At 38.0% G+C, this 22,578-nt stretch overlaps 1 protein-coding gene across 2 annotated transcripts in view; it reads right to left on the bottom strand.

The window, feature by feature from the left end:
• The window catches only part of ACOX3 (acyl-CoA oxidase 3, pristanoyl), a 31,837-nt gene that overhangs the window by 9,135 nt on the left and 124 nt on the right, over window positions 1-22,578 (bottom strand). The window contains exons 1-13 of one of the 2 annotated variants that reach the window (XM_084205289.1): window positions 22,337-22,451; window positions 20,279-20,445; window positions 18,613-18,846; window positions 17,539-17,610; window positions 16,684-16,773; window positions 16,047-16,190; window positions 15,115-15,203; window positions 5,468-5,564; window positions 4,857-5,039; window positions 3,459-3,581; window positions 1,702-1,822; window positions 1,110-1,229; window positions 55-168 (exon numbers count right to left, since the gene is read on the bottom strand). In XM_084205289.1, coding sequence (XP_084061415.1) covers window positions 55-168; window positions 1,110-1,229; window positions 1,702-1,822; window positions 3,459-3,581; window positions 4,857-5,039; window positions 5,468-5,564; window positions 15,115-15,203; window positions 16,047-16,190; window positions 16,684-16,773; window positions 17,539-17,610; window positions 18,613-18,846; window positions 20,279-20,434 — 1,543 coding nt within the window. In that variant the 5' untranslated portion in view covers window positions 20,435-20,445; window positions 22,337-22,451. Of the gene's footprint in view, window positions 1-54; window positions 169-1,109; window positions 1,230-1,701; window positions 1,823-3,458; window positions 3,582-4,856; window positions 5,040-5,467; window positions 5,565-15,114; window positions 15,204-16,046; window positions 16,191-16,683; window positions 16,774-17,538; window positions 17,611-18,612; window positions 18,847-20,278; window positions 20,446-22,336; window positions 22,452-22,578 lie in introns of those variants that run through there. The other variant, XM_084205288.1, reaches the window with a different exon arrangement.

Below are 22,578 nucleotides of genomic sequence, written 5' to 3'. Positions count from 1 at the left end.
CACTGGAAAGGAATTTAAAATTCTACAATCAGTTTAATAACAGCAGAAGCCTACCTGAGGAGTCCATGCAATCTTCAACACTAATGGCTGTGAATTTCCAGCCAAGAATATGATGGTAGTCTTGCAAAAAGTTTATTGTTCCCAAAGGGGATTCAAAAGGAGCTTTATCTGAAATACCAAAGAAAATAAAAATGATTTATGAGAAAAGAAATCAGACTTTTTGGAACAAAAAGCCAATTACAAAGGCATGCATACACTTGACAGGCCAGATGCAATTAGACCATAATACTTATTTTATTATGGCCTAGTCCAGCCAAAAGAGGACTGGTAGACAAGTGTGGAAAAACCTGACATCACTGCCTATAATTATTCCCCATAAGATTCAACTGCAACTGCTGAGTTTTCCAGCTCTGTAAGATGCTAGTGAAACTCGCTGCTGGAAAACTGAAACAAAATCTAGGGAACTACAAGATGTGGTGATGGATATTGCTACCAAGTCAGGTGATATGAACTGTTCTAGGTAAAATAAACAGACTTATGATGACTTTACCAATACAGAGTCACAGAATCATAGAGTGGTTTGGGCTGGAAGGGACCTTCAATGTCATCTTCTTCTAACCTTCCCATTCTGGACAAGAACACCTTCCACTAGACCAGGTTGCTCCAAGCCTATCCTATGGGGCATCCTCACCCATCACCCTTGCAGAGAAGAATTTCTTCCTAAAATCTAATCTAAATCTCTCATCTTCTAGTTTAAAACCATTCATTTGGCCCATGACTATCTGCCCAGGTAGATAGCTCTTCAGACCTGGATGCAGTGCTGAGGTAATTCAATTGAACTAAACTGCACTTCTCAGGGGGTAAGATATGGCTTAACCTGATTAGGGATGGCAAAACATCTAGCTAGCTGCTGCAAGACAGGAGAAAGAATATTTATTGCAGCAAATATTTCTGTATTGCAAACGTAGCATATGATGGAGTCTGAAGCACATTATTTATGCCCCACAAAATTATTAAATGACGGTAAATTGCTTTCAGTATGAAATTACCTCCTAATTCCATTAGCTACACACTGTTAGGTCCAGTAATATTCCACAATGAAGACATACCTCTTATGCAATTCATCCAGCTCATTAAGTAGTTGCTGGTTTGCTGAAGCAGGACGTTGTTATCTCCCTCATATGTGCAGTTTGGATCATTGTCATTTCGGATTTCACCTAGACGATTCACTTAAGAACAAGTGCACAGTTTAATGTATTGCAACATATAAGTAGAAGCTAAGAGAGATTAAATAATTCTGTCTAAATAATTAAATAATTCTGTCTAAAAATGCTGTCTATTCCTGTATGTAAAACTACTGTTACAAACAGATGAGTTTGAAAATTCACTGATTACCTTGTACAGTAAAGATTTTAGAAAAGTGTTGCATAAAATTTACAACAGAAATTTTCATCTATAAACTCTGCATCTTCATATTTAAAACTGAGACTGAATTGCTTGTACAGTCTTTCCAAATACGGGTTTAGGGAAGTTTTTGTTATGACTTCAGGTATGAAATAAAATTTTAAAATATGCATAGGAGGATAAAATACTTTCTAAACACATTGGTAAAATTCAGAAATCACAGCACAACAGCAGTCAAAGAACACATCAAACTAACCATTCTCTTTCTGATCAGTGCATGCAGTGTCTGTAACTTACTGGCAAGGTAACCATGCCCTCCACAAGCTTCTCGGCACTCCTGGGCTGCCTGCTGAGCAGTCCAAGATGTCAGTGATTTGCTGGCAGCAGACAAAGCATGAATCTCACGTCCCAAATCAGCCTTTGTGAAAAACAAATTATAAATGAGGAATAACTTTTATAGAAATTAAGCTGGTGACCAGCTAAAGCCACAGATACACGTACTGCTTTATAAGGAACAGTAACTGGCAACACAGACATAAAACTCTCTGAGATCTATGTAAGTGCAAAGCATATTCTTTGGTGCCGCAGAAAAACCCCGCCACAACTGAGGAACCTTCAGCACCAACTTTCCTATATGAGACAGCAACAATTTGTGTCAGGTAATGGGCACATGGGTGCATCTTAGTTCAGCTCTACCAGCAGGCACAGCATTGAGTGACTTAATTCACCACCTGCCAAGCTTTCCCTCCTGAAAATGGAGAAGCAGGTGGTTGAGGGTGGCCTGTCCAAAAAAAGGCTTCTATTCCCTCTGTGACATAAGCAGTATCTCTCTCCCCAGCCAGCAACAGGATAGTCATAATGTTTATTGCCTTACACAGTTCTCACTGATCTTTTAAGCATCAGTTTTAGAAAGAGGAGGAAAATTTTAATGTGCACCCTCAGAGACTCCAGAGAATCACAGTAGCCTGCATTTACACCAACTCTGTTGACCTTCTCAAAACGCATTTGGAATTCTGGTTTCTGGAGACAGGGGCTTGATACAACCAAAGCTTACTTAAGAGCATCTCCCTGCTTGATGCTGTTTGTTTTAAGATCTCCTGCAGAACAAAAGGAATCCATACGAATTACATTCTTAAAATTTTCAACAACGAGATTCTTTCCTATCATGACTTTTTCGTGACAGCCACTGTTTCACCTAAGATTAGTGACTGCACTGCAGACCTCCAGAGATAAAGTATCAGGTAAAATATCAAACCTGGTATCAAACCTGATATCAAACCTGAATCAAATAGATTCTTCTGTGTTTTGTGCAAAGAGGAGAAATTAAAATACCCTACCATTAGTACAAATTATTTCGTGAGCTTTACTTCAGCTGAAAAAAGCTTGAGGACTTAAAAAAGACCTGAGCAATCACAGCCAGTATGTAGGCCTTAAAATTTTTATTGCCAAAAATTATAAAAATTATAAAATTTATATGCTGTAAAAATACAATACTGCAGTTAATTTGATAAGAATCAGTCCTTGCACAGAGACTCATACATTAAACTATTTCCTCTGTAAAGGGATGACTTCCATTGGGCTGACTGTGGAAGAAAAATTCAATGCTAAGGCTCAGAAGTCAACTTTTTTCACTAAAAATATTTATTTTAATGCATGAATTTGAATTTCAAACTCAAGTCCGACTCAGAGAACTTGTGTAGGAATTAAGATATTTTCAGAAAATCTTTGATATATGCACCCTGTAGAATCATTTACAACAGTTATAAGCTGAATTTACACTATCATAATATATTTATGATAAAAAAATGCTGCAAGAGAACACAACCTTCAATCCCACAGAAATCAATAAAATTTTAATCACTCCATCAAAACTAATCTGAATGCTTTTCTAGTGCAACTTCAATCAGTACTGTGAATGCCCCATATTTCTGAGACATTGCTCTATCATTCCTGATAGTAAGAGAGCATAAGACTTCTAAATTGGTCTTCCATTTAACAGTTTCCAGTTTATTATAGTAAGAATTCAGTGAAGAGGAAATATGTAAACATCTCACCTGTCTCTGACTCCTTTGCTTTGTCAAAACACCTGCAAAAAACTCTACGAAGTTTCCAAACAAGGACTTAGAGAAATAATCTAAGGCATACGCAGCAGCCAGATAAGGTAAAAGACGCCATTGCTGAGAAAAAAAAAATTAAATTGATTTGATTACAAATTGGTATATGTTTTTAATAGTTACTATATTGAACCAACTCGTTAATTTTTACTCTGCTCAAAATGGAAAACTGCTTAATGGAGAAGAGAACAATAACCACCTATAATATAATTTAATTACATTTAATTATGTTATAGGTAGTTATTGTTCTCTTTATACAAGTTATGGTTATATTGTTTTAGTTCTCACATTTCATGAATTTGTGATAAGCATTCTTTTAAACCACGGAAAAAGTTAACCGAAGCTTTGGGGACCAAAGATATATTTTTGCCATGTGTTTATAAAATGTCTGGCATGCCAGGGTCAGTCTTGATTCATAAGTTTCCTCAGAACAAACATGACAGATGTTGTAACCATTTGATGGGGCTCATGAAGGAAAAGAAGAGCTGCTTGAAAGTCTTTGTGGTAAAGGAAGAAGGGAATGAGAGTTTCAGCAAGCAGAACCCACAGAACAAGCCAAAACTGGGAAAAATTGAGAGACTCAAAGAACAGTGGAAAGCAGACCCTGCCTTATTCAGAGATGGTGGAAGGAAGGCACCTTCCACCAGTCTGCAGAAACTCAAGAAATCTTTCAACATTACAAGATAAGTGTCAACCTGGAAAAAGGCACCCACACTGCAAGGACCAACTGGGCAGGTTTGTTTTCAGCACTTCTTACATAATAACCTCTGTCATTCAGCAAATCTGAGTTTTCCCCTTTTCCCAGTTATTCTACATACAGTTTTTCTTTTTTTTTTTCAGAGCAAAAAGTGTTTCTCATTGGCATCAACTGCAGGTAAACCTTGGTTATAATCCTCTTAAATCACGATTAGCTTGAGAGTTTTCCACAGTGAATGTCATTGAGTTCTATACTTTTAAAGCATACAGGCTACAAATGAGAAACAGCATAGCAACAAAAGAAGCACTGATATTTTGAAACAAATGCTACTTTCTACATCTGCAGTACTTTTGCATGTGTATGAAAGACAGTCTTTCTCTTACAAGGTTACTGTTTTAGAAGACTAATGTTTCTAGATACTTAAGAGAAACATTAATATTTTTGGTTTTGCTCTTCCAAGAACTTGTTCTAAAAGCCTGGTCATGCCAGGAGAAGGTTTTGAGTTGGAATGAACCCCCAAAGCTGTACTAGAATGATGCTTCAGGTGACACAGACAACTTTAATTTCACTGTGACCCGCAGCAGCTCTGAACGTGAGCTTCATTACACAGAAGTCTGCAGATTGAATTCCAAAGTATTTACCTGTGTTTGGTATTCAAGGACAGGTATTTCTTCATCCTCAGTTGGTCCAAACTGACAGCGAGCTGCTGAGAAGCGAATGGCTATTGCCAAGGCAAGCTTTAAGTTGGTTGTGGAAAGTCCTGTGATTATAATTCTGCCACTGGACAAGGATCCCAGAGCTGCACTGAAACGTTCTTTAGCCTCCTGAATGAATAGAATGCACAGAATGAATGCTGAGGCTAACATTTCATTTTCCCCCTACAAAGATGCACAAGCAGAAGCAACTTGGTAGCACAAGCAGAAGCAATTTTGACAATTTTGTCTCAACTCATTCAGTTGAGGCATTCAGGTGAGACTCAGAACAGTCTTGCCTGAACAGAGTCAAACTCTAAACTCTTTGGGATCAGTGGGGTCATGCAAAAAACACAAAGTTCAGTAAAGTCAGCGAGGTGAGTTGAGATGTCTCTGAAAGGCAATTAAAAAAACAACATTCATAACTCATGTGAAATTGCCAAGAGCCTTCTTAAGTTCAGGTGTACATCCAGTACTTCCTGACACAAGAGGCCCATTGCTCTGACTCTCAACCTACGTATACCTTTGTATATTTAATTAAACAAGATCTTGTTTCATACCTTGATAGAACTTGAGTACTTCCCCTCAGCTGTGACATCTCCAGCTATATTCAGGATGTTTTCTTTTGGTACCCTGACATTGTGGAACGTGGCAAATCTGTTTAAACAAATACACAAAGAATATAAAATCTATGTCTACATATTACAGAAAAAAAGGCCACAAGAAAGAAGGGATTGCAAAATTATCTCAGACATGTCAGTGAACTGAAAACAGAGCCCAGCAGGCCAGGTAGGCCATTTTAGGGAAGTATGCCTGGGACAACAAAGACTTTCAGACTCAGAGCAGCGCAAGAAGATAAATTATTTGTCATAACTCTTCTGATTTTTGGTTTTTTGTTTTAAAAAGATGATGTTTACAAAACAAAAAAAACCACTTCACTGACTCTAGGAGACCATTTTAGCAGCTTTGTAAGGAAAGAAGTAGAAAAGAATGGAAGGATAAGTAATGTATTCTGGTTGAGGGAAGAGACAAGTAAAGCTACTTATTAGAGACCTTGTACACAGGCAGTTTGACAGGTACTTTCACTGACACCTCAGAAAGCTGAAATGAATTCTCAGGCTGCATGACTTAGGTTGCCTAGGTTGGAATCTCAGCAGTTAAAAGGCTTGGGAAGATGAACGACCTCCTTCTGCCATCTAGAACAGGACTGGGCTATTCTCATTCCAAATAATTCCCTGCCTCAAACAATTCTGCAGAACTGTATTCTTAACTGAGGTGTTGTTTATTCCAGTCTCGAGACTGCTTTGGAATAGAGACACTATATATTTTTATGAGTATAAAATATAGACCTGTGAGGATCACTTATTCTACTGCAATACAAATAAGGACATAGCTGAAATAGTGCCCTGAGAAGGAACTGAAAGGAAAATTTTCCTTTGTTCAAACTCAAATTAGGAATTCTATTCCCTGAAATGTGGCATCTTAGAAAAGGAAGAGCAGCATAACCCCTTCTAAATTGCAGCACTCTAGCAGCAATAAAGATGGAAGTTCTTAAGACAGGGAGAATGTCCTGAGTATTCAAATTCTTCAGGAAGAAGGTGATTGAATTGTTTCACCCAAACGGGCAACACAATTTGGCACAAGAGCAGCAGTATCACCCCACTCATGAATATCTCACTATCTAATAGCACTTGAAAAGCTGTATTTGTAATCAAAGAAAATTCCTTTTTCTGCCAATAAAGGCTGATCTATTTAATGTGGCTCACGAGAGCCAGGTCTTTCACATTAATAAATTACATAAGGGCTGCATTGCTGCATGTGCTTTTAAATTATGAGTTGTTTCCAAGGAAACATATCTGAATACTGAATTTATTCAGCCTTAGAGATACATAGTATTTTCAGACTTAGACATGGAGAAAGGCGTGCTATCCTAACCAAGAACCAGCTGCCCCAACAACTCCAATAAGTGCTTTGTTAAATGCCAATTTCAGTGAGACTACATTACTTAGTAACAGAAGCAAATTCAGATTTTCCAAAAATCTGATTTCCATCTACGTTAATATTTTTTCATATCACTGAAAATAAAAAATATCTTTCTAGAAAGATCTTTTGGCTAAATTCACATTCTCTGCTTCCTATATCCCAAAGAGAATCACAACTAAAACTGTACAACAACCGATATTTTTAAGCAATAGCATGCATCTTAGAAAGAACTTGAGCTTTTAATTATTATTACTCATTACTTTAATTACAGAAGTGTGTGTGTGGCAAGGTTTAGGCTTCTAGTTTACCCTCTTTTTTCGCAGTTACTGTCCATCCACAGAATTCCAAGAAGGTGCTTGCTTCCTCCTAGGACCTTACAATGAAAGCATAAGGCAGGAAGCTACAAATATGTTCAAACAGTGAAGCAGACACCAATTACTGAAGAATATTTTCCTGACAAGATGCCTGCCAGTCACAGCACACCAGCAGCTCATCATTTTTTACAAGCCATTAGGTCAAAAGAGAATTTTAAAAATCAGAGTGATGAAAGTAAGAGAGCTCCATGGATGTTTATAGGGATCCCTCCCAAGTAGGAAGCTATTCAATGGGTGATAAAAACTGGAATTATAAGCCAGACTAAAGGAAGAGTTGACCTAACTCTAAGAGATGATACAATCTTTGGGGCACATATTAGGAACATATTTCAAAGGGCTCCAGTTCTTAGGCTTTCTCTCTGCAAATACATATCTGGAACACGCTTAGCCTCCTATGTGATGAATGGCAAGATTTCATGGCAGCATTCATAGAGTCATTAGGCTGGAAAACACCTCCAATATCAGAGTCCAACCATTACTCCAGCAGTACCATGTTCACCACTAACCCACGTCCCCAAGTGTGACATCCACACATCTTCTGAACATTTCCAGGGATGATGATTCCACCCCTTAGCCCTGGGCAGCCTGTCTCAATGTCTTAAAATCTTCCAGTGAAGAAATTTTTTCTCAGTATCTAACCTAAACCTCACCTGGTACCACTTGAGGACACTTTCCTTTGTTCTGTCATTTGTTACTTGGGAGACAATAACAATGAATAAAACGACAGATTATCCTCTGTTATGTGTTGTGTTTTACATTGCTACACTTTACACATTGTAGTGTGTATTCACTAAGGAAAGTTGCACAGTTGTAATTTTTTTTTTTTATATTGACCTGAGTTTGAGACTCAAGTGTTCATAAAAAGCAAATGGAAAGCTACTACTTTATTAATTGCCTATATACCAATTGCCTACTTTCAGGAATTCCATGCCTACTCATAACGAACATGTGACAGATGTGTGCTGAACAAAACAGCTCCCAAAATGACCTAAACAATTTTACCCACTTTCAGTTGCTGTAATACAATCCCAAACAGTTAAATCTAAGGGAGGTTTTCTGTTGGAAAGAGTGAAAAACCTTCAAGAAAGTTTTATTATAAACTGACACAAATATAAGGAAGCTAATTCTGTACCACATAAAAAGATGACCTAAAATTATTATGATTAAAAAGTACAAGCACACCCTTCTTTAATAACTTCACTCACAGCTAGGGAACCAAAATATTGAATTTCCTATCATTATATGGTAGCCTATTTCCTTAAAATCAAAATGAATTCAAGTAACAGGTTTTTGAAGTTTAGATTTTTTCCCTTGATATTATCCATTACAGATATATTATATAAAGATATGTGGATATGCATATCAGATGGCAAAGACTTTAAGAAGCAAAGCAGAGCAGCAGAACTAGCAATTAAAAATTCAACAGAAAATTTCCATGTGTAAAGGAATAAGCTATTTTGCTTATAAGCACAAGTGTTGAAAATAAAAGCAGAACCTCACAGGACTGGTGGGTTAAGCGACCTTGTGAGATTGCTGCCAACTGCTGTTATGCTCCTTCTCCAAGAACTTTGCTATTGGGAATTGTTAGACATACTGGCCAATTGGAACTTGATATTGGAACATATTAAAAATAAACAGTAAGATTTAATGAAGTCAATGATCACGTTTTTAATGGTTATTAGCCTAGAACGCACAGACTTGGCCCGCATCTGTCAATGCGTTTAAGGGAAAAATCTCCTTAAAGAATTGAAGAAATATCTTACAATAATGGAACTGCATACACAGTCATGGGGATATCATGTACCAGCAAGTTTGGAAAATGGCTAAATTTCACACAGTGATGACAAGACCAGAGGTTTAAAAGCTGCCCTACTTAGGGCCTCTTCAGCACAGCAGATAGCGTGACTGAGATTAAGGCCTCTCAGCAAGACAGACAGACAGCTGTCACTTTAAATACATATCACAGGCCTCTACAGCAATGTGCAATTTTGCATCATGTAGACACATTTTTTACCACAGATAAAAAAAACCTGTATCACATAGATTTCTACCAAGAGCAGCTGAGCAGAGTAAAGTGTCATTCCAATAGTAGCATTCTTGTTTGGGTTCCTTGGCCAGTAGTTTAGGGAGCATTTCAAACTAAGTTAATCTCACTGACTTTAAATCACGCAATAGTAATTCATCTGGTGTGCAGTAATGCTGATAAAAGAGGAACAGCTGGAAAAGCTATGAGCTCCTTTTGCCAGTACTAAAGTAATAAACTGTTACCTAGAGTACAAATAGCTCAAACATGCTTTGGTGAACTTCAGACTCACTAAAATGCCTTTTCTGCCAACTTTTGTTACTGACTACCTTAGAGATGGTGCAATCATCTCTAATGCCAGACTTCCAGCCAGAAACAGAAAGCAGGTGAATGGTATTGGAAGGCTGTGAGTCAATTGATCAGGGCTGTTTATGGGATACATTAAACCTTGGGAAGAATAATACTTCAGAGGTTTGATGAAAAACTTGCAGAAGGAAAAAAAACTGCCACATATTCTAGACTGATGCTCACAGAAAGGTTAGAGCTGAAAAGAGTAACAGTGAAACTGGGGAAAACTGCATGGCATTATTTTAGTTTTATTTTCTACAATCAAGGCTCTAATGTAAGAATGCAGCTATGTACAGTAATGCTCAATAACAAAGATAAAACAACATAGTTTATAGGTCACCTAATCCTAACCTAATGGACTTCACAGGCATACAAAGACCCACTCACACTAAAGTTCTTACAGTTCAAGTGCTAGTGTTGTGAGGAGCTCTGGATGTGCAGACTCCTGCAGCTGTTGAGAGCTGACAGAGCTCTGCTAAGGAACAAAAATGGCTGGTTGAAGTTCACTGCAGATGTGAGGCTGTATTTCTGTGCATCAAAAAACAATTATTATGTGACCAGATTTAAATCTACCTTTCCCCATTTTCACTCACATCGAGTGCCTTTCAGTGTGAAGTAGCTATTGCTGTAGAATTTTGAGGCACATGAACATGACAAAAATGAGGGGATAAGGCAGCACTCTGAGGCAATGTGACCACAGCCTAGTAACAGTGTATGTACACAGTGTCCACATAGTGTATGTGGTAGTCCAACAGTGTATATACAGGTAGTGTCCAACCCTGACTGCAGAAACTACATGAGGGGGGCAAAGCAGGGAAATGTCAATGATTCTGCTGCAAAAAGCACAGCTTTAACTTAAACTGTAAACATAAAAGATGTCTTTGCAAACCTAGTTTTAACTGTGGAAGCGGCACTTTACACAAAGACTAAAGTGTTCATGGTGTATTCAGATAACGTAAATACAGGTACAAGCATTTTAACATTCTTTTTTCATCTATAGCCACTTCATTGCCAGTACAATTGTTTGATACTTAGGTCAGAGGCTGTAAGGCAGTAAAAAATATTAAGCAAGCCCAAGCTTGTTTATTTGGGAAGAAGGACTGATTTTTAGACTTGATTTCTTATATCTCTGTTCTTTTTCCTGTACTGAAACAGCCACTCCTAAGGCCTTGCAGTGAACCAGACCTGACAAATTATCTGACTGAAGACTACAAAAATTGGTAGGGGTTTTTTTCATTAGTTTTCATGTAGTTCCAGTTCCCCTACAGCTACATAAATGTTCATCACAGCAGAAAGAAAAAGGCAGTATGGAAGTAGAAGCAAATAACCAAAGAAGCTGACTATGGATATTGTCTTCAGTGAACTACTGCTTCAGATTGAAAGATGAAGTTCCAAAGACTATTTGGGCTTCAACTATGTATTATAGCTCCTATCTTCCTGGTGAAATAACTGCAACAGTTGCAAAATTTAAATGAGCATTAAGAGGATAAATAGTAGAAGACTAAAAGGACTAGACTGATTGTTCTGTCCCTAAACTAGCAATAGCAGCATCATAATGTATTATTGCAGTGATGCTGAAACAGCAATGAAGAAACAAATTATGAATTAACAATTTAAATACAATTTGTAAAGGCTTGTGATATATCCCATCTTTGTCAAAATACAAGGAATTACAGTGAGGGCTTTCTGAGCTATCTCTTTCCTGAAGGATCCTTTTACACAATTTATTGTTTTCTGTCCAATAAGTCCCCTTTACCCATTTCTTCTTGGGCATTCTGTTTTGTTTGCAGTATCCAGAAAACTGAATCTGGCCTCACTGATTGCTAGAGAACATGCTGAACATCTTAGTGTGTTGTATGTGTGCAAAGATTGACTACATTTTAATTGTATACAAAAGACTGTTAAACAGCTAATAAACCCCACCAGTTCTCCCAAACCCACAATTATCATTAGATCCAGTTAGCAGCTCTTCCTCTTGAAAGACCCTTTCCTCCCCTACAAAGGCTTAAGGTAAAATGACAGTTTCATTTCTCTAGTTCTTCCCTTACAAAGGGTTTTATCTGCTCAACAAGCTGTATACATGTTATCAGTGGACACAGCTGAATGAGCTCAGAACATGTTTTACAAAGACAGGCATGCTAAGCACCAGTTCTGAAATCAGTTATAGCTGATTTTCACTCTTCCCCATACAGATATAGTTGGGCATCATTTCCATTTTTGGGGAGGGGAAAGCAGAAACTTGCTGCTTGTTACAACTGGACATGAAACTGGTTCACCACCAATTCAGTATCAATCATTTACTGATGTGCATTGAAGGAATGGGCAATTTGGGCAATGTTCCAGTAGCTAAGGTACATTCTTCCCCCCACCAAAAAAAAAACCCAACACCAAAGGAAGGAAACAGAAATGCACATCAACACATAGCCCAGCTCTTGCTTTATGTGTGCATCCCACCCCCACCTCCCCTTACGCCTGCCATGCTGAAAAGCCCCTGAAATCCGTAATACTCAGGGATCTTCTCAGTTGTTTTTTTTCCCTCAGCTCCTACAATTTTGGGTCCTCAGTGAGCAGCATATTTCAAAGACTGCCAGAGCACTAGCAACAGGTGGACATTTTAATATTATAAAATAAAGACTGAAGCATTTGCATCCCCTGGTGGCAGTCTGATTTAACTTTGGTAACAAAACACAAACCCAGTCTAAACCCTCCATAAGAAAAAACAGAGTTCTATTTTTACCCCTTAATGTATTGATTACACAAATTATTGTAAATTTACTAGAGAAAGAAAAATATTTTAAAATATTTTATGGTGATTTTGTCTTTTTTTTTGTCAGGGGAGCTAAAGTTACAAAGACCTGCAAACACCATTTTTGGACATTCAAATTATGAAACTATGAGAATTACTTGGAAAGATAATTTTAGAAATGGATTTACACTGCAAAAATTCCCACATTAGTTCTGAAATTCTTTCTCTTACTAAAAACATTATACTCTGCATCACTAGGAAACCAGCTTTCAGCCAAACAACCCAAGAGATTAATTGTTTTTCAAAGCCAGAATGGACCACTACAATCAACTACTCTGTTTTTTTACATAGCATAAATCAATAGCATTTTAAGGAGGCTCTGGAATTTCTTCCCCACGACCTTCATTAATGTTCAGGAACTTAACTCTCTGTATCCATACTGAAAATCATTAGCATAAGTTTATTGAAGCACAGAACAAAAGCAAACATCTCTGTCAGAGATGTCAGACTCTGATCCCCACTATGACCACATATCCTGAGTGTAACTACATGGAAAGAGACCTGATTGACTAAGTGCTCATGGTAGCTGAATCAGATTTCACACACACATTCAAAATAAGCTGGCAGTGCATGTAGTGGATTCTAACACAAGCCCATGCTTTCTCTGAGATAAATGAGGATGTAAGATTGCTGAACAGCCAAGGAGAACACCTTGACAGGGCCATATCTAGTGAAATATCTCCCTGTGTATCCTGGCATTTTGCAGATCATGCAACCAAGAGTCCATTCTCTAGGGTGGCATGGCTTGTTGTCTCTGCAAAAAAATGCAGGACTTCCTCTCCAGTCCCCATCCAGACCTTCATGTACCTCTGAGAACCAACATCCCCAAGCCCTGATGCTTCTGACATCTCAGTGTGAGCAGGAAGGTTGCAGAGCAAATCTTGGTTCCCTGGTTCTGGAGAACAATGTTGGCCTGCCTGCAATCTTAGACCTCTCCAAAGAAAAAAGCAGCTGAAGTAGTTCAGGAACACAGGGCCCTGGAGTTTTTAGCTAAATGAGGGCTACCTATGGGTAACCTTGGGCTCCCTCATACTTTCTTAATCTGCAAGTGCTGTCTTAAGGTTTCTAATGCAGGGACTATCTTAATGCATATTTAAGAGATCTACATCCATGATTGGGGCTCTTTGGGCACTACTATTTGAACATAATAATTTTCTTAAAACAACATCTACAAAGTAAACAGGAATGCCCTATGACAGCTTTAAATGACATATGATGTCAACTAAGGTAAGGGACTTCATCTGACATTAAGATAGGAAGTCACTGGTATCTCACTTAAAGAGTATTTTATGGATTATAATTTCAAATTATTCAGTTATTACTTGTATTTTAATAAATACTATATTTTTCCAGTAGATAATGGAGAAATGGATTTAAAATTATGTACATTTTAAAGTCACATAACAAGCATACTCTACATTCCCATGTTGCACATAAATCTATATTGCAATATAAGAATGAACAGCAGAATTTAAATATTTCTATAGAAATATGAAGTTGAATAACATTTAGATTACTCAGGCCCATGCTGCTGTGCCATCTGGTGGCTACTAGTCTGTAATGCAGAAGCAGGAAAAAATACCCATCAAACCTTAAACATCCCTCTTTTCCAAGTCTTTCTCGCAGTTTTCCTCTGTAAATTCATTTTGGGTTATTTCAGGTTTTTAAAATTTATTTCTTCTGTGTCTTCAGGAAACAGAGAATCAATGATAATGAGCTAAATAACCATAAAATTCCTACAACCTTCTGAAAAACCAGTCAATGCCATAATATTTGAAAGTAGGATACTTTCAGATGTCTATACTGTGTTTACTGCAATGATCTGTTTTGAAGGACAATACATAAATCTGTGACAAACTGAATAGACAGAAAGAAGTAAATTTGAGGCATAAGGAAGTGAAACCTTTCTTCGCCATTTAAAGTTTTTGTCTTTATACATAGCTATGTAACTAATCTGACAGTTTAAATATCTTCTACATAATGACTGTTTTAATACAGAAATCTACCTTTGTTTCCTCACTGTATCTCCTCCCCATCAGACACCTTTGGTTATTAAAGCAGACACAGAAAGGCCCTTGGAGTCCATGACTAAGAAATGGAGCCAGGTACATTTTTATTTCAACTGTACACACATAATACCGAATAAAATAACTAGCCTTCTCTTTATTGGCTGCAGTCTAGAAATCCCATGGTTTAAACAAGATACATAGTTTCTCTCTTTGGTCTCATTTATCTTAATCTTTACTGAAAATAAACCTTGTCTGGGGACCACCACTATCCTTCCTGTGGGCTGGAAATCAACAGAAAAAATAATTAAAGTCTTACATCCAGATCGGTTCAGAAGCTGATAAAGTTATTTACTCAGAACTTACTACATTTTTTTCTTATTATTATTGTTGAAGAGTCTGTGACTGCAAGACTGCCTGGGGATATTCACAGAATACCAGGAGCATTTCACATTTTAGACTGAGAAAGGCTGAAAGGCTGTTTATTCAGATAGAAAATACTGAAAATCAAGATCTTTCAGTCTGGGTTTTTTTTTAGAAATATCAAAAATTTTAAACCACTGGTGAACACTTCAGAACTAAAGACAGAACAGATACAGGGGGATCTTTGCACCACTACATTGTGACATAACCTAGAATGTTTTCTCTTTCAAATGTATTGACTTACCCATTATCCAATCCATTCAGCCCAAGTTTCTTTCCTATGTCTCCTACCATCACACCTGGCATTGGTAGGAGAGTTTTTGTATCTCGAATCTGTACAGAAGTGAAACAAAACATTTCAGTAACAGAGCAATGAAAGTTATTGGCTGAATTTTTAAAAAGTTTTAAATATTCCAAACTTGTACCCTGATACTAAACCTCTCTGTTTTTTTCAAGCACATAATCCTGCATATAACTTGTACTTATGCATCCTCTCATTCAGGACATAGATACTTTAATGAAAATTACTTTGGAAGATGGCATTAATTACATCACTGTTTTAAATATCACTTAACACTGATGACTGCTCTCATCAGATAGCACTGAAACCTCCTTCAGGTGTACACAAAGCAGAAACCATTGGAATTTTTATGTAACAATCAGCTTTGAGATATTACAATTCTGTAATAAACTTTGTTCAGTCTGCAACTAGTCTAGTACACTTTACCATGTACAAGTTTTGTATTGCACTGACATATTTTCTGATGCCTTTAATTTTATAAAATAATTTCTGTGGTAGAAGTTTGCAGATTTCATGCAGACCAGCCTGAAGCACTGGCAGACATAAATCATCTTAAGTCCTGTGCAAGACTTTCAGGACTTCATATGACGCAGATGAGTTCTCTCTATACAAGTACCAACATCATCTGGAGACTTTTCAGCTCTTTTGTATTTTCTGAAGGTTTTGCAGAAAACTGACAGTAGAAAACCAGCTCTACAACCTTCATAAAATCAATGAACATTTTAAAAAAGTATCCTGCTTGCAATTCCAATTCAATGTGAAGGTATTAAATAAAGAATCTGCTGGTCAGGTATAGATAACAGCATTACAAAGTCTTTAATTTGAACCCACTTTTCCCCGAAAGAATAAAACTATTAACAATATTGCTACCCTACCTGTACAATAAAGGGATGTAATCCTTGGCACTGTCCATCGGGAGTATAGAGCTGGGCATACAAAACTGCATGAGTGGCATGTTTCCCCATATTACCAACCCAGAACTTTGCAGCTTCAAAGTCAGGTGTATTGATGACAAATTCCTGCAACCAGGAAATAAAAAGAAAATTATATAAATAATAAAAATAAGCACAGATGTTTTTTTCACCATCCTGGTGAAAAACATTCAGAAACATTCAGAATACATTCAAAAATATCCAGAAAACATTCATTAACTGCCAGGATTTATTCTATACTGCACTCCAGCATCTGAAATCTCTCTTATTGTGTTCAACTTTAGAGAGAACACATGCAGTAAGGAAAAAAAAAATTAGAGTTCAAAAAGCTCATTATCTCTTTGTAAAGACTGAAACTCAGCTTTTTTAATTGCTCATTTAAGCAGTTAACAAAGAAATGCAGATTAATGGACTGGGAAGCATTTCCTAGATCTTAGGTTAAACTGAGCTGTGATTTCAAGTAAAGAACTGAGAGAGTTGTTTCAGCTGTGAGAGCTGAAGCCTGTGCAGGGACCAACTCCTTCTCACACAGTTCTGTATGGAAAGGAAGCCTGGCTGACAGCGTGCAGCAAGGACTAACCTGAGAGCTGGGATCAAATGTGGCTGTAGTCCGTAAGCCTTTGGTGTTAGATCCGTGGCTGAGTTCAGTCAGAGCAAAACATCCAAAAATCTAAATTAGGAGACAGAGGGCACAGTTCAGGACCACTTTGTTATATTAATTAAAACTGTAAGATTTTAAAAATTATTTCAAATTCAGCTATTGGAGAGTAACTTGGCAAAAAAAAAAAAAAACACAAAAAAAACCCCAAAACGAAACAGGAAGTGAAAGAGCAACAAAAGAAGCACAAGGCTCAGTTAAAGTGCAATCAAAACATTTATCTTGCAAAATCAGAGGGTCTGGACAGACAGTGAATGCTGCCCACATGGCCTAGACTGGAGAAAATGTTTAGAATTTCTTCTGTATCAGACAGGCTGCATTTATTCTGCAGAGTGCTTGGTCCCAAGTTCCCACTGAACTCCATGTGGTGTTTCTTTGGCATTAAGACATTTTTATTTTCCATCTATAGCATTACAATGGAATTTTTTGGCAACACATCAAGGTTAAGAGTATCCTAGCAGGACACTCTTAAATGACTCTGGACAGAGCCTGAACTGGTGTAATGTCATCTATACTGCCTTTAGGGAAAAGTTCCCAAATTTTGTCTGCATGTTAACTTGGACAGTCTAAAACATATCCAGCAAGTGGTTTATGAGCTAGTAGTGAGGACAGTCAGAGTTCAATGCTTGAATCTGTTCCATGGCCATCTGCTCCATTCTTTTGCTATTTAGAGGTACCTAGGTATGCAAAGAGATCAGAAATAATACTTAAACTGCAAATAGTGCAAACACAGTTCTAATAGTGTCCATTTCTCACAAATTATTAGAAAAAAATTACCTCCATGCTATAAACGTGTTTCAAAATGTGTGCAAGTCTCTTAGAAGCACTCATAATTGAACCTGCAAATGTCTGTAAAAAGAGAAAAATGAATGAAATCTGTGTCCTGTGATGAAAAGCACAAATTGCACATGACTTTTAATAGAGATGTCCAGTAAAGAGACCAGGCAAATTGGGCTGCACAGTAAGCTATAATTAGACTATAGCTGGAGGAGGTAAGTCAGGATTTGATCTTGTCAAGGCCCCTTTATATATGACTGAACTTGTCCCAGCTCTAACCTGTTCAAGCCTTCATTGCAATTGCTTAGAAATACTTTCCACTTGTACTTACTGATATTCCCTTGAACAAAGGAAAACTTAAATACTATTTTAGTTCATTCTACTGCAAACAGATTGGGAACTGAAAGTAGCTGTTTCAGGATCGAACAAGAATGCTGATTTGAAAGCTACCTTCAATTTTCCTACATGTATATTCACACAACAAAACTCTAATTCCTAGGCACTTCCCAGCTGGGTGAATAGTAATAATTAATTTATTTATTCAACTGATAATATTTGACCAGCTATGCTGAGCAATCTTTGTGAGAGACCCATCTGGGAAACAACTGATTAACAGAATTCAGCCACTGATACCAGTGAGAAATTTTAAACTGCTTTCTATCCCTTCAGGATTCTGCCCTTCATTAAGACACTGGGGCTCAAGCAGGTAAGTTTCTGATAGCTGCAAATCTTTAGCAAACACACAGCGACCAACAAAAAAGTTCTTTGGCTACCCTAGAGAGGAAGCAAAGAAGTAAACAAAAGAAGTCATGAATTTTTCTTTTCTTTATCTCTGTCTGTACTGTTTCACCTTTAGTTTCTAGGTGGGATTCCAGTGGAGACAGGGGTTTAACAATAAAGATTACCCACAGCTCTCTGACTGTTCTAAACAGTTAAAACTTAATACCATTCTTGAAAAGAAAGGACGAGGAAAAAATCAAATTTTCTTAAAATAGGCATAAAGCAACAAAATGATGATCTTATAAGTTACTTAAATTCAAACATACACCACTATAGCCACTGAACTGTACTTACACCAGAATGTAAGAAAAACTTGAGACATAGAGACCAATCATACATTCCTACATAGAGCACCATATTAAAAAGTCTTAATGGGTTCTCCATCATCTCTTGCTGAGTGAGAAACTCATACTCAAAGAGCCTTTTACAGCGCAGGAAGGTCAGCTCCTGGTACTTCTCACGGCACAAATCTTCTTCAGGATGATGTGCAAAGAGAGGATCATTTTCCAGAGCAGAGAAGATTCTGTTCTTGGAGAGGAAAAAACTTAAATGAGAATATTGACCTAAAAATCATTAGCAAAACCTGTTAACTTCCTTCTAGAGTAACACTGGGTCTCAAACTACAATTGTTTGCTGGAAGGTATAAACCTAAAAAGCAAAAATTCCAGAGAATTAGGAAATATATTTAAATTATATCATATATACAGCTAATGCAGCTAAATTTTATGACATCTCCTTCACCATGAAGTGATTCACTCTGAATCTACAAGAACACTACGGTAAAACTTACTTGCTTTGTGTAGCAGCTTCACTATCTCAATACATGAAGCTGCTGGCAGAATCTAAGGGGCAGAGTCACTCCGTCTGAGGATAAAGGTAAAACTCCAGGGCTTACATTCAGTTAGAAATATGTCATGATGGTAAAACCATTAAGCTACCAAACTGCTCTCTTCCCAGATGAAAGTAAAAAAGGGCTCCATTTAATGGAACCACCATATGCAGCCCTCCAATGTGGGGATGTGCATCTTTTAATATTGTAATTTGGATCCTTTCTGTATTAGGTAATATATTATGGCTTTTTTTTTTATCCCAGAGCTGTGTCTTCAAGATATTCACACCTTCTTAATTGTCTTTCACATAAGAAGGAAGAAATCTAGACTTCCTGTGCTTTCCTTTGAAAGGCAGTCATTTCCTTTCTCCGTGTTAACAACTCTACCTGCCCACACAGCTTTGAAACTCCTTCAGACACAGAACATTGGAGGTTTTTTCTCTGCTCTAAAACACACCAGTCAGATGCAAAACCAGGCCTTTTTGATTTCTCTGATCTACCTGCTAGGATTTTTATAATTATGGTGAAGATTCAAGATTACTTAAATCTATATACATCTACACCACCTTCAGAAAGGCTCTTTCTCCTCCTATATCTCCAAGTCATGCATTTCCACACCATCTCTTGTGCAATTAATCTCTTTTCTTGGTAGGGTTAGCTTTCAGCAAGGTTCACATGCTAATCTCCAATTGCAATGCCACATAAGCATTAATGCAAGCACAAAACATTGGAAAGGAGGTCAAAGTAAGACAGAAATACTGTTTGACAGTGGCTTGAACTTAGCTCTGCATAAGTGCCTTGCAAAATCATGTGATCTATGATTTAATGCAAACAGTAAATAAATGGTAGAATATAGTTATTTCTCAGTTTGAAATGAACACTCGAGTTCTGAAATGTAGCACCTGCTGGTCTCCCCTGTACTGATGTTCAGTAATTAAATGAGTCTTACAACACAGCAGAATAGATTGGTTAAAAATTCAGCTCTCTTCTGAAAATTGGCTGTGCAAATCAAATTTCTCCATGCTCCATATTTACAGAGCATCATTAACTACAGTCCCTTAAAAAAAACCATACTTAGTTCTACTGATATCTCCACAATTAAAATATCCTTACAATTCTTGCCAAGTTTACCTTCAGCTGGATGATATCTTCACCATCTATGAACACTGCCATCTCCTTCCAGTTGAAAGAAGCTTTCTTACGATATCTGGAAAGCGGGCCTTGAGGGAAATCTGCTAGCAAATTATCCCAGGAACTTTGGTTGCCAGTCATTTCTTTCTGATTCATTGTTAGCTAAACTGCAGCAAACAAGAAAAGATAAAACACAAACTAAAGCAAAAGAGATATCTGTTTTTTAGTTATAAAATGAAATTAAAAGAGTTGTTAATTGAATCCATAGACTTGTTCAAATTCATAAGTACAGCACTGCAGAGGCAACTAAAATCTTGCTCTCCCCTTTTTCTAATTCCACTGGACTGATACAGAGTAAGAAAAAATGCCTTTGACACAATGTAAACGAATTACATCATCTTTGTTATTAAAATATGAGCTAAATATGAAACAGGGACACTACTGATTATCACCTTATTCTGTACTAAGAAAGGGGGAAAAGACCCAGGTGAGAAAATACCATGTCTTAAACAACAAATGGAGTAAAGCCCCACGAAGTCTGGCAACTTAATGTGCATTTATGGGTCAGGCAAGAGCACTTCAAAACTGCACACACCCTGCAGGAGTTCCCTGTCAGGAGGTACAACTGCACTGGTTCGGCAGAGAGAGAAGAATCGTGCGTTTCATTAGAACCTGGCTAAAAGAAATAGAGGCTGAGCCTCTGCTGCTTCCAGAAGCTGGTGTTGGAGAGCCCTCTGCTGCTCACGGCACAGCCAGCGATCCCTGCCACCGCACACGGCAGAGATCCCTCCTGTGCCTGGAGGGAGCGGAAACCATCGGACAGGGCAGCAGAAGCTGGCCACGATTTAAGAGCACTGGCTGAAAGAACAACTCAAAGGTATGGGTAGAACATCCTGGCCCAGGGCTGGACAAGGGCTCACTACGCACTTCCCCCTCATCTTGATATATCTCATTGATAACTCTCTGTTCTTTCAACCTTATTCTTTTATGGAGGTCATGCTCTAGTTCTGAACAGAACAAACGTAGCTTCTAGAAGGGAACAGCAGGATAGTATTTCTGCATGTGACTTCCAAATCAGTTCTAGGAAGCTCCAGTACTGCACAACATGTTTGGAAAGAGAGAAAATTAAAAAAAAATTAAAAAAAGGACATTAAGAAAGTGTTTCAACCTCCAGCTAAATAAACAGATACTACACTTGTAATTGGGAAACAGGTAAATCAGGCAGCAGTCGGAGGCTTTTCACTCATGAAAGAGAAAAAATTACATTGCAATATTGCAGCTATTGCATCTAACTTTATTTACATTGCAAGTCAGTGATATTATCCAAATGAGACTTCACGCAATGTTTTAATATAATTTGGCTCCAAGTCAACAGTTTCAAAATTAATTAAGAAATCAAAAGGTGGTTGCAAAAGGAAAGTGACAACGGGCTGTGCTAAAGAATAACTTCAGCGTTAATTTCAGCCTTGCTCTGAAATTTTGAAACGTGTGGGAAGGTGGAAGTAAAAACCACATTATCTTCAATTTGCAAAGAACTGCTGCAGTTTCACTGCGAAATGTTGAGTTGGAAACCTTTTTCCATGGAAAGTGCTCCTGCTAGTAACTGAAATTCATACCCAGGCACCAAAAACAGGTCACAAATCTGGGCAAAGGTCAGTTTGTAGGATACCATCCTCAACTATCTCATGTAATAATGACATAGTTTAGACACTTGGTAGCTGTGAAGAACAGTGATAGTGTACCCTTATGGCCAAGAGATGACAAAACCAGTGTTTTATTTTCTATATATTCTATTTATATATTTATGTATATATATACATATATATATATAGTTAAATTATTTTCTATTTATATTCCATTTCCGAGCAATCTGCTGCTGGCAGGGGCCCAGAGCAGGACGGCCCCGGGCAGGGCAGAGGCAGGGCACGGACCGCCTCTGTGCGGGTTGGCCGCACGGCCGCTGCTCGAGCGGCCCGAATTCACGGCGGGGCACGGCTTCTGCTCAGACAGGGCAAAACCGGACTACACCATATGCTATTATTGGTGAAAAAGGTGTACCGAGACGTCTCCCTGATGGGCCGGGCTGACTGCCCGGTGTCAGCCAGCCGTCCCGATCTGGAGTTTGCTCTCCGGAGCGTTTTCACGCAGCTGTTCCGCGCCCGCTGTCACAGCGGCACAGACCTTCCCCAAACAGAGCAGCACATGCCGTGACGACCCTCCAGCCTCACGCCCGCTGGGAGCCGGCGGCTCCCCGCGTTTTCAGCCGCAGGACGGCACCGCAGCGGTCTCTTGCGGCACTT

Source organism: Fringilla coelebs (genome assembly GCF_963513975.1).
Source record: "Fringilla coelebs genome assembly, chromosome: 4".
Taxonomy (NCBI): domain Eukaryota; kingdom Metazoa; phylum Chordata; class Aves; order Passeriformes; family Fringillidae; genus Fringilla; species Fringilla coelebs.
This window is presented reverse-complemented; position numbering and strand designations above follow the sequence as displayed.